Source organism: Ziziphus jujuba, chromosome 1 (genome assembly GCF_031755915.1).
Source record: "Ziziphus jujuba cultivar Dongzao chromosome 1, ASM3175591v1".
NCBI lineage: Eukaryota > Viridiplantae > Streptophyta > Magnoliopsida > Rosales > Rhamnaceae > Ziziphus > Ziziphus jujuba.
The window spans coordinates 29,146,068-29,158,394 of NC_083379.1; the positions used below are offsets into that span (position 1 = coordinate 29,146,068).

At 32.3% G+C, this 12,327-nt stretch overlaps 1 protein-coding gene across 3 annotated transcripts; it reads right to left on the reverse strand.

Annotated features, from left to right (window-relative positions):
- Nucleotides 1-1,219: 1,219 nt before the first annotated feature.
- LOC107426604 (probable LRR receptor-like serine/threonine-protein kinase At1g07650) lies at nt 1,220-11,787 on the reverse strand. Of its 3 annotated transcripts, XM_060820330.1 has the most exons (26): nt 11,508-11,787; nt 11,207-11,372; nt 10,074-10,145; nt 9,917-9,985; nt 9,769-9,840; nt 9,597-9,668; nt 9,340-9,411; nt 9,176-9,247; nt 9,009-9,080; nt 8,806-8,877; nt 8,636-8,707; nt 8,321-8,389; nt 7,602-7,667; nt 7,029-7,094; nt 6,891-6,926; nt 6,763-6,797; nt 6,251-6,630; nt 5,828-6,023; nt 4,925-5,062; nt 4,264-4,382; nt 3,940-4,150; nt 3,618-3,855; nt 2,409-2,559; nt 2,040-2,071; nt 1,916-1,948; nt 1,683-1,755 (listed from the first exon to the last, which is right to left on the reverse strand). In XM_060820330.1, the coding sequence occupies exons 1-24, from the start codon at nt 11,716-11,718 to the stop codon at nt 2,048-2,050; spliced, it is 2,751 nt and encodes a 916-aa protein (XP_060676313.1). In that variant the 5' UTR covers nt 11,719-11,787; the 3' UTR covers nt 1,683-1,755; nt 1,916-1,948; nt 2,040-2,047. The 3 variants fall into 3 exon arrangements, with proteins under 3 accessions (XP_024923187.3, XP_015892319.3, XP_060676313.1); XM_025067419.3 differs by lacking the exons at nt 1,916-1,948; nt 2,040-2,071 and having other exon boundaries at nt 1,220-1,843; nt 9,176-9,244; nt 11,508-11,784; XM_016036833.4 differs by lacking the exons at nt 1,916-1,948; nt 2,040-2,071 and having other exon boundaries at nt 1,220-1,843; nt 11,508-11,783.
- Nucleotides 11,788-12,327: the final 540 nt, after the last annotated feature.

The window sequence follows — 12,327 nt, forward strand, 5'->3', positions numbered from 1 at the left end:
ATAAAATAAAATAAAAATCTGGAAAAAAAATCAAAAGAAACAAATTTTTTTTTTTTTTTTTTTAAAGAGAAAAATAGCAAAGAGCATATTATGGTGGGATAACTTTATCCTACCATTTTAAATGAGATTACTTTATCCCATATGAGGGGCTTATTTGGTAGATCCAAAATGTTTTAATCCTATCAACGGCAATTTTTAATTTTGTGAACTCCTGGTCCAAATATGAGATTTGGATTATTTAATTCCAATCCCAATCCTTATCCTTCCTACCAAACATGATCACATAGAATTAAAGCCAATCTTATGTAGGAATGTACATGTGCACTTTATTCAACTTTAAAATTTGAAAGGAATCAAATAGAAAAAACAGGGTTTTCTCATTATTGACTTGATTTGTTTCTCCTAGAAACTTATATATGTGAAAAATAAAAAATTTCATTATTGAAAGTTAAATCATGCTATATTATTTCCAACATAATTAAAGACTTGCTTTAAATTCTTCTTTTCTTTCTATTCTGATATTGGGGTTGGGGACCATTAAATTCTACTGGTTAAAACCCAGGAGGTTAAATGGTTTGATGATTATCCTGTTCTCACTGAGCTTACACGCCGGGGCTTAAAGAAGATTGGTGTTCTCATTAATATGGACGAAAAAGTTTGGAACAGAGAACTTATTTATCAAACTTTTTTAATTTGGTATGCTAAACAGATTTTGAAAGATATTTTCAATTTAGAGTTTAAAAATTTTTTAAAATATTTAAAAATTCATAAGTATTCGATTTAGATTTTAAAAAAATTTATATAAATACAATTTTATTGATTTTAAACTATTTTAAAAAATAATAAATTTTAATGAATTTGAAAAGATTTTAAAAATGAAATTGTAAAAAAAATTATCAATATAATATACAATCTTGATTCTAAAAATTTAATGAATTCTTTTAAATTCTCTATGCAATTTATAAAATTCTATAACAATCTATTAAATTTTTTAAAATTTATAATTCATTTTAAATTCATTAAATTATAAATTGAAAATGTCTTTAATTTTTATTTTTGTCTTGATTTATGACTTGACCCTCTCTTGTAATGTGGATCCAGCCCGTTTGGTTTGGTTTGGAATTCCATTTAATTGGAAAAAGGATATAGCTCAATTTACAAGATCGTAAGTGTGGGTCTATATGATTAAAAATGGGAATGCTGACCAAGGTGCAGTCGATAAACAAAAAATTATTTAATTGAGAATCCTACTGTGGCTCTAAAAGAGCAAGAACAAATAAAGCCAATTACAATGACAGAGGCAGAGATACATACAGCTTCTGTTATATGTATCACATATTCTTCCACTCATTCTTGGGATATACAACACAAATATACTGCAACTGAACTATTTTCTTACTTATAGTCGAAGTTGAGAATGGAGTTTGTAAACAAGCCTTAATATGCAATGCTGGAAACAAAATTTGCTTCTGCTTCTGCTGCTGATAACTAAAGACTAAGGATCCCGTACGGATATAGAGGAAGAGCCAACACATGTTCCATCCCATGAATGATTCCGTACTTCACTTTCACTCTGGTTTTCAATAGGATCAAACTGGTCTCCCAAGGCCCCAATTGTCAATGGTAAGTCATGAATATTTGGACCCATGATCAATTCATGAACAGTGGTTCGGCCTTCGAGCATGCTCACTACGGCAGACATGGAAGGTCGGAGTGCAGGTGATGGATTAGTGCATAACATAGCTACTTTAATCATTCTAGTTGCCTCTTTCTTATTGAACTGAGATCCTAACTTTGGATCTACCAGCTCCATTAGTTTTCCTTTTTGGTTTGAAACAAGGGCCTGTATCAAGCAAATAGAAAAGTATGTAGAAGGAATATGAATAACTAAAAATGTACCTAAAAATCAGAGTTGTTTTAGTAGAATGCATTATATGCGTACAACCGCCAGGAATCTTACGTTATAACATTTCCCATGGCCTAAAATAAAAAATAAAAAACAAAAATAAAGATAAAAAAAATTATAAGTGTACAACTATCAGAAATCTTATGCTATGACATTTTTCATGGCCTAAAAAAAATACGGAAAATTTAGGACCACAAGTGTTAAAAAAAGATCAATTCTGTGCCTAAATTCATTGCGAGTCAAGTTCAAACTAAGAGCTCACAAGCAACACGCATATACTGGACACCTACCCTACGTTGATCTGTTGCCCTGACTTAAAAATCTCATCATTCTGAGTTTCTTTGGCATCAAGTATAATGTCACAGACAGTTGAATAGATAAGTCAAGTCACACAAAAAAAAAAAAAAAGAAAAACAAGAAAAAAAAAAATCTGATCTGATGTCTATTTTTCATGATTTGCATCTATTTATACTTGACATAGTATTGTAAATTAGCATCTTACCCAATCTAGAAGGCAGACATAATTCTCTTGTGGGTGAAATTTTGTGTTTTTTATTCCAGCCACAAGTTCCAACGCAACAACACCAAAACTGTAAACATCTGCTTTATCAGTCAAATAACCCCACAAAGCATATTCCGGCGCCATGTATCCTCTGCACAAAAAATCTATTCATTGATTTCTGCATGATTTACTACTATAAAGATGTATTGAATCAAGTGATAGTTCAAGGAAAAATAAAAAAAACAATAAAAAAAAGGGACAGACCAGAGGGTTAGATAGCATTAAGTAGACTTAGAATTGGCTGTAGCATATTTTTACTACTGATAGCACCTTAAATGCGAAATCTTTTTTGTAGCTTTGGAAATGGTCCAATCATTTATGAACTTTGATGGTTCACTTCTACGCATTTTACATGAATAGGCATCTCTTACAAAAACCAAAAAAAAAAAAAAAAAAAAAAATGTTGCATAAAAACATAATACTTTTATCTATGTTGTCTGATTCTTCTTTTTTAAGGAATGAGTTAAAAAACATTTATGCTATGGAAATAAAATTTCTGTGAATCAATTTTTTCAAACCTAGGTTTTGTCCTCCCATTTATCATATATGGGAAAATTTGGAGTTTTAATGTAAAATAACAAAGTGGAATAATAACATGATTGGAAGCTTGGAGACTAAGTAAATTGGGCAAGTGATTTTATAAAGGGAGAGGGTAGACCAAGAAAAGTGAGAGAGGAGTAATGCTAGAAAGATACATTAAGTGTCTGCTGCAATTGCTATTGCTTGGCTAAGATTGCTCTTGGCTTAGAAACGGAGGGAGCCTATTTAGGCAATATAAAGCCACCCAGAAGTTTCTTGCTACAAGGAGAACTATGCACGAGGGCACAAATGCAAGAAACTTTCGACTTGACAAAACTAATACACTAATTTAATTCTAGATTTTTCCTAGAAAGCAACGGCATCACATGCTTTTTACTGCACAAAAAGTAAAGAAATCAAGCCAATTACCTGTGGCCCACATGCTTTAACAAAATTACAAAATTATTACTTTTAACAAAGGGAATGCTTAGTTATCCTATAAACATTGAATCAACACATTATGCTCAAAATCTGGAAAAAAAAATAATCATGATGAAAATTTGGATGGAAAAAAAAGAATATAAGAACAAATCAAAATCTGCAGTAACAGCAAAAAGAAGGATGACTCACATAGTTCCAGCAACTCTGGTGCTAATGTGGGTGTTCTCCTCTTCATCCAATTTGGCCAGACCAAAATCAGAAATCTTAGGGTTAAGATCCCTATCAAGCAGTATATTTGAAGCCTTAATGTCTCTGTGCACAATTTTTAGTGTTGACTCCTCGTGCAGGAAAGCCAGACCTTTTGCAATGCCAAGGCATATTTTCTGCCTGGTAGACCAGTCCAATTCCAATTTACCTTCTTCAGGACCTTTTTATCAAGAAAGATACCAAATCAATACAGTTCACCGTACAAGTTCTTTGTATATACCATTGAACTGTTTTTAAAGCTCACCAAACAATGAATGTGCAAGACTATTGTTCTCCATGTACTCATATACCAAAATCAATTGTTTTCCTTCAATACAGCATCCATACAGTTTAACTAGATTTGGGTGTTCCAAAGCAGAAATCATGCCTATTTCATTTACAAATTCACGATTTCCTTGCTTTGATTTTGAAGAAAGTTGCTTAACTGCTATACTTGTTCCATCTAATAATAAACCCTGCATTGCAACATTTAACCATGTCAGGCTTACATGTAAAATAACATTGATGAAAAGAAAAGAAAGACAATAGCAAATATATACTAATAGGAACAAAATGAAGTTGTAGATACCTTGTAGACAGATCCAAATCCACCTTCCCCAAGCTTGTTTCCAACATCAAAGTTGTTAGTGGCAGCTTTGATTTGTTTGAATGTAAAGAAACCAGTTCGAAGATCTATTCCCCTCAGAACTGCCCAAAAAACAAGGTTATCTCTGTTGGATTACTTCTTCATTGAACGTTAACAAAATTTTTCACAATGAGAAAGGCAAAGGAAAGACAACCCAAGTAGCAAAAAGGAGCTGCATGCATTAGTTGATTATAGAAGTTCTAGAAAGAAAGTTTTAACCAATCTCAATCTTTTACATTCTTTACATAAAAATTTGTATAACTCAATTGAGCTTTTGACTTGAAATATTGGAGTGCTTTATATTGTCAAATTTACAAACAGAAGCAACATGCTTAGTAAAACTAAGTTTAGAAATTGGTTTATACCTCTTCTGTAATCAATCATGCAGTAGCTTGAGATTGCTAATTCTTTAGCCAAACAACATATTTGCACCTTTAACTTTATAAGGTAGAATGAATGAAAATTTAGCAGTAGTATATTGTCTCGACTATTGAGTACCTTACAAAGTTTTTAAAGCAATAGACGGGAATAGATAACGGTTGTAATTCCTCTAAGTGTAAAATAATAAAAAGAAGGCTCAAGGTCTGAATAGTTTATCATTTACCTTCTTCTCTTGACGTCTTGCCAATGAAAAAGCTTTTCCACCAAAGACTGCCTATAGTTATGAAAATTAGGCATAAAACCAAAGCACCTCCAATCACAATATACATCGTCTTTTTGCTTTCATTAGGAGGTTTGGAATCTACAAAATACCAAAATAGTTGAGAGATTGGGCATGTACCCTAAATTAGGTAATATCACAAAAGAGTAAATTTTTGTAAATACCAACATGGTGTTTTATTATTATTATAATTATTATTCTTATGGTATTTGTATTTTAATATTATGATCTCAAAAAAGACATGAATGATAGGATTAAATAATACTAACACTCAGTTCAATTAACTCGGTCCAACCTGTTGGCTGTCCCTAAAAGAACTGTTAGAAAAATAACCCAAATACATAATCAAGGCAACGCATGCACACACTTTAGCTCTTCCTACTCTTGTATGCTCCTCCACTAATGGGGGCAAAAAGGGTCTGTCACATACACAACACAGTTAATCAATTCTAATACTGATGAGAACAAATAAGTGTAACTATTAGAATGGAGATCATTTAATTTCAATTAAACCAAAAAAAAAAAATAAAAAAAAAATTAAGTCTTAAATATAAAGATTGCACCTTCAGAAACTTTGATAAATTTTAATCCAGTCTTACACTTCTAATGTAAAGGTTGAACGTTTCAAATCTCAAGTTCTAAGATGCACAATTTCCATTGACATTACGACTCTGGTTTTTGTGAAGAAAAATAATTTTTTATGCTTGTTAGGAGAGTGACAAATTTTCTAAAACCAAAAACTAGAAATGATAGTTATACTTTTGAGAATAATTGTGAAGGACACGTCAATTACTAGTGCATTGATTTTGAAAACACAACAAATTTAAACAAAGTTATTATACATACCAGACTCTATTGAGATGGCAGATATAAGAGAACCATATGTTCCTCGCTTAGGAACATTTGTTGTACCTTTCCCAGACCAATGGAAGCGAATCTCTAAAGTATTACTATTAACAACTGTTTTACGTACTACAATCTCTTCCTTATCAACTCCACTAGCTTCCTTTTCAATATCAAAATCCTTCAGCTCCAGTTTTCCCTATAAAAGCAGACATACAGAGTAAAGTTAGACATGTAAAGATTGTACTATCTACAGGTCTATAGTTTTATGGCCCATAGTTTATATTAGCAGTATATTATGGTTCATATAAAATCTTTAGACTTTATTTATATTTTGGTGATAACATATAATTTATAATAGTTTTGATCACAGACCAGTTATTACCAAGTGTAGCTACAAAAGCAGTAAGCAATGCAAATGACTACCTGAATATAAACATCAAACATTCGTCTTCCAACACCAAAATAGGATATATTGTCTCTTAATACTATCTCTGCAAAGTGAAGTGTCACCGTGTAATTTCCATTGACTAGGCATTGAGCATAATATGTGAGTGAAAGAGGAGAAACGCGTGCAGTTGTGTACAATTTGGAATTGTTCATTCTTAGTATGGACATATTTTTTGCTATATAATCATCTTGGGTACTTCTCCTATCCAAGAAATCACCAGTGCTACTAAATCCCCAGTTTGCTGTGTTATTGTGGAAAAACTTTGCTGCACCTCCTGTATCTTCATCCCCTTCATAAGTGATGCTTCCAATGGTGGTTTGTTGTCCTCCGCAATTTATATGCAATGAATAATGTTCTATGAAACAAAACCAACATATAGAAAAACATGATAGAAGGCAATTGAAGTTAACAATATTTCAATTTCTTAAATAGATGAAAGAAGCTGAATATACTTCAGCCTTTTTGCTTTGCGTGAGGATTTAAATACCTTTTGAACATGAATTCAGGCACTTGCTCAAAATCCTATGCAAGTATAGTACAAAGAAGAATCATTATTTTATGCCATAGTATAGTGAAACCAAAGATTCTTGTTATTTTAGTAAATTTGATGCTTACAAATTGTTCTGTCTGGAAAAGCTTCGGTACAAATTGCTGATGTAACAACAAAAGTAGTTACTTATTCACAAGGTAAAAGAAAGTAAAATAAAATATATCAATTGGAAAGCTTTAAAGAAGTGAAAGAACTACTCTTACAAGGTTTCTCGGCAAGTAGGTGGAACAGAAATCTCAGAAAAATTATTGTAAGAAAGATCTATTTGGCTGCATGAAAATGAACATTTTTATCAGCTAATGGAAAGCCAAGAAAAGCATATTGGGGTACTTCAGTATAACCTCTCATATTGTAAATCAGCTTAGTTTAAATAGGATAACAAAACAGGAAAATGTTATCATTTCTTCTAAGAACCAAGCAGAGTTAACCAACTATCAATACAATTTACTACCCACCTTCCTATTTTCAGATAACAAAAAAATATGTGCGTACATGACAAAGGTGATTAACGCAATACATATTGAAGCTGTGTAGTACACCATGTTTCTCAGGAACATTAGTATAGGGCTATAATCTTTTTACCAAGTCTATTTGTAACCAAACTCGAGTGTTTGTGAAAGCCTACAGGCAGGCACCTAAAATAAACAGGGACATACAATATACATGCATATTCATCTCTGTGTCCTCATGCCTTATCTGAATGTTATCCAAGTAAATAATTGATAAAGCCAAAAAGTAAAACATGTAATTTATGAAAAATATAGGAGGAAACATACTAGCGACTATCTCTGCTTTTGAGCCAATCTGGTATAGCCCCAGTGAGAAAGTTACTTGTCAGATATCTAATTAAGAGGCAAAATAACAACATATGAGGAAAATGAAATATTAACTTATATCATTTCTACTTCAAAAGTTCATAATAATAACAATAATACAGCACTTTGAATATCTTGTGGAATAGAAATTTTAAATTTCAAATTTTACATTTGTTGAGGATATATTTCTACCCTGATATGCTCATTGAGGATTGCCCACTTGGAATTTCCACATTCTTTATATTCTTAAAGAACTCTCAATACAGTGTCAAAACTGATAACTAGACAAGTAAGAAAAGCAAAATTGCTGACAATTGTTACTTTCTAAACATAACAGCTTCCATAATATCTAAAAGATAAAACCAATCGCAAAGGTAGACAGGTCAGAGTAAGGGCATGAAAATTAAGCTATACATATTTAAAAATTTCCTAGCCAGTAAATATGGGTGCATTAGCTACCCCTCAGAAGCTAAGATACTAATTGTATTCTGCTTAGGTTAGAGCTCCCATCATCTAAAACTATGCATCCACATTAACTTTGAAAAGAAAGTTTATTATAAATTATAAGTTGGATATCCATATGGGTCAACAAAATGATGGTTCCGTATGACATATAAACTTTACAAAAATCTTTCAGAAGCCAAGTAACCTAGGCACTCAATAACGTTGACACTACTTACATTGTGTCCAATTGCACTAAATCAGCAAAATTTTGAATCGTCCCTTCCAGTCTGTTAAAGCTAAGATCCCTGCAAAATAAAACTTCTGATGTCATGAAAACATAGAAGAAAAGTATCTGAATGACGTTTGATCTGAATATGAAAAATAAAGTCAAGAATTAACAAATATGAAGATTTTTTTTTTTTTAAACATGTTGTATAGTCTGTTTCTTTGCTAAAATTTTGCTAAAAATATATAGCCAATTATGTGTCAAGCCCATTAATAAGTACTGCGCAGCACAAAAAACTGGGACAGAAAATTAAAAGAGCTATTACAAATTTCTAAGACTTCTCATAGTAGATATATATTCAGGGAAGCTTCCTTTTATATTACAGCTCCTTAGCATCCTGCAATTTCAAGAAAGTCCCATAAGCACAAATTTCAAGTCTGATTGCAAGTAGATTATTCAAATTAGAAAGAACCGTGAAGCATAAATAGGACTCACAGTATCTGCATGTCTTTCATGTTTTCTAAATCTGGAAAATCTGAACTCTCACCATTTAGGTCACTAATCCTTCTGGAAAGAGTCACAACAAGATAATTGATAGTTCAAGCATTTTCAGCAATGAAATTTCATAATTTGAAGGCATGAGAAGATTTAAGGAGACCATGCAACAAAAGATTTAATAGTTACTAGCAAGGACTCACAATTCCGTCAAATTATTCAAAATAGAAAGACTAGAAGGAATGGGTCCTTCAAAACCACTTGCTTGCATCTCTCTGTTAACAACACAATTTACACATATTTAGATTATGTCATGGTAAAATACTATGAAAACGTAGGGTATTCTTATGAAAACCTAGGGTATTCTTACAATTTCTCAAGTGATTTCCAGCTTTGAAAGAAGTCAGGGATTCTTCCAGTGAAGTTGTTGCTGCTAATCCTACTGCAAATTATCAATAATTAAAAAGGATCTTTCATAAAACAATCGCATCAGGGTCTTAAATTATTATAGAAACAGTACAAATTAATACTTACAGGACCAGTAATTTGGTCAGATTGCGAAGAGTATTAGGCAATTCTCCTGTGAGATTGTTTGCACTAAGAAAGCTGAAATTATCATGACCAAACAATTGTCACCTCAAGTTTTACTTGATACATTTCATTCCAAAAAGTGGGTCGTGGCATAAGCACATCAAAGAAAATCAACAAAATGGACTTATTGAAGTAAAAAAAATATAGTAATAATAATAAAAAAAGAAAGAACAAAAAGGAAATAAAAATTGCATACTGACAGAGTCTCCAAGTTAACCAATTTTCCAAACTCAGGTGGAATAGTTCCTGAAAACAAGTTGCTCTCCAGGGCCCTGTAAAGCATATTCCTCTAAATGTTATCAACAGACCGTATTTCAAAAATACAACTTCAAATGAGTTCAGAGATAAGTGTGGGAGATTCTGATAACATACAACTCTCTGAGAGTAGTAATGTTTCCCAAATAGGCAGGGATTGGTCCAGATAAATTGTTTACACTGATGACCCTGCAATGGATCCGTTCATTAATTCAATTCCTTTTATAAACCACCTTGAAGTTGAACATGCAGGGTGGAACCTTACAGTATTTCCAACTTTGTAGAAGCCCACTCGTGTGGTATAGAACCGCTAAGATGGTTCTGGCCCAAATTACTATAAGCAATAATGAAAACTTATTAGTGTGAGAGCTAATAGATTGAAGATCATAGAAACCAAAACTAATAATGGGAGCTCTTCATACACATCCTTGAGGAAAGTTAGCTTTGCTAGTGATGGTGGAAGCACGCCATCGAGATCCTGCCCCATGAGGAAACTGTCATAACATGGATAGAGAAAATCATATATTTACAATTTTGGAGGTAAAGCAAGGAAGGAATTTTACAAACACTTGTTATTTTTGAACATATAATTTAACTATTTCAAATTACCATATAATTTAGCACCCAAGACCAACAAATATCATAACATATAACCGCCGGAAACCACCAAACAAACATAACACATAACCGAATTTCAAAATTCTTCAATAGTTCAATTTCGTTTCATATTGCATTACCCAAAAGCATTGAGCAACCAATATCTAATCTTAGACCAAAAAAAAAAAAAAAATTGTTTTTTCCCTGATCCAGAACCTCATGCCTTCACCATAGCCACTTAGCCACCACTTGGACCGAAAGCCCAAAAGTTATACTCCACTGCCAACCAACCTGCTTGGTGAGGAAAGAGTATGGAAAAAGGTACAAAATTTCCAAGTCCACGCTGAGGATGTAAAAATCCAACCAAATCTAAAATACCCATCAGCTCAAGGACTCGCAATGAGCAAAATTGAGTTGAGCTCTCCTAACAGCCAATGAAGTAGATCAGCAGTCTCAATCTGCGTTTCATGGATTCCAGTTCACATTCTCATCGCGGATTCTTTGTCTTCATCAGCAAGAGGGACCGGATCATCAATAAACCCAGATACCTCAATTCCTTCTGGGACCATTCGTAGGTGAAGGAACTTCTTACAGGCAAAATAGATAAAATAAAAATAAAAAAGCATGTATCAGGTTCATCAATATTCAAGGGGACACATTACCGACTTCAATTTCCAAACCCGAGACTGCCCAAAATCCAATGTTTCATATTTTTAGCATAACAGGTGATTCAATCCCTTGTAAAGAGCAAAACAAACAAGGAACAAATTTCCCTACTTTTATCTTTTTCTTAAGAACTATTAATTAAAAGAATGCATTTATCAGTCTGATAACTGGGTATATTATAATATTTTATATATAATATTGTTTTTGTTAGTCTGATAACTAATATAATATATAGTATTATAGTACGTAGAGACGAAAGTGTTGGAGTAGAGGGAATTAAGGAGAGAAATACATGCTCTGGATGTGGCACTGATTGGCAGGGAAGGAGCAATTGCAGACTACCGTGTTGTTGTATTCATCGGTATGTGGGGTGGCCATTGTTGGGATATTGCTGCAGGGATCGCTGAAATTCCAGTCTTTCTTATTCAGTTGTTCACCTATTTCACGAAGGGCTTCCACTGCATAGTACATATAAATATATATATATATATATACATATGTATATATATTATATAGCAATCAAGTTTATAATCTTAATTAGCATACTGGTTTAGCTTGAAGGAGAAAGCTGGCAGAAGCAGAAGCGAGCTTACCCTCATCATGGGGAAGAGTTCCATTAGCAGCTTGAGCTTTGGCCACCAACGACAACACAAGAAAGACTAGATGACTCCGAAACATCATCATCAAACCAAAGTTTGCCATGCACTTCTTCACCTTGCTACCTCCTCTCTTAGTCTGGTTGCAATTTGTTCGTCCCAAAAGAAATATTGTATATGCATTATATGTTCTCTCTTTCCTCTTCATCTTTTCATGTTTAACTTTCAATGTACATAGAAATTTCTAAAGCCGACACACACATAGAAAACAATAGATCCGAGGCCGCCCGACAATGAAGAAATAAGTCAAACTTTTGGATCCCTTTTTGTGGGACCATACTAGTGAATAGAATTTGCTCGGAGCAAGTAATCTATGGATGTTTCATTTTATTGTTCATATTTTCTAATATTCAATGTGAAACAAATTATCTGTAAATTTACAATATTCAAAAACCATTATATATATATATATATACTGGGCAAAAAAAAAAAAAGTGTTTGGTGATAAGAAAACCTTTTTGTTTTTTTTTTTTTGTTTTCTTGCCCAAAATATAATAATAATATATGTATATAATTTACAATATTCAAAAAACATTATATATATATATATACTGGGCAAAAAAAAAAAAAAAGTGTTTGGTGATAAGAAAACCTTTTTGTTTTTTTGCCCAAAATATAGTAATATATATATATATATATATAAAATTAGCATTGCATGTTATCGAAAATATATATATATATATATATATAAGTCCATTATATCCATGTACATAATTTTGTTATGGTTGGGATTTTTTTTTTTTTTTTGTCGGTGGAA

Excerpts from the sequence above, each read along its gene's own strand:
- LOC107426604 (XM_016036833.4), bottom strand. The coding sequence starts at position 11,718 with ATGAAGAGGAAAGAGAGAACATATAATGCATATACAATATTTCTTTTG. Across the intron at positions 9,841-9,916 it reads TCTACAAAGTTGGAAATACT|GGTCATCAGTGTAAACAATT; the intron begins GTAAGGTTCCAC and ends GATCCATTGCAG. Across the intron at positions 7,668-8,320 it reads TTAGTGCAATTGGACACAAT|ATATCTGACAAGTAACTTTC; the intron begins GTAAGTAGTGTC and ends CCTCTTAATTAG.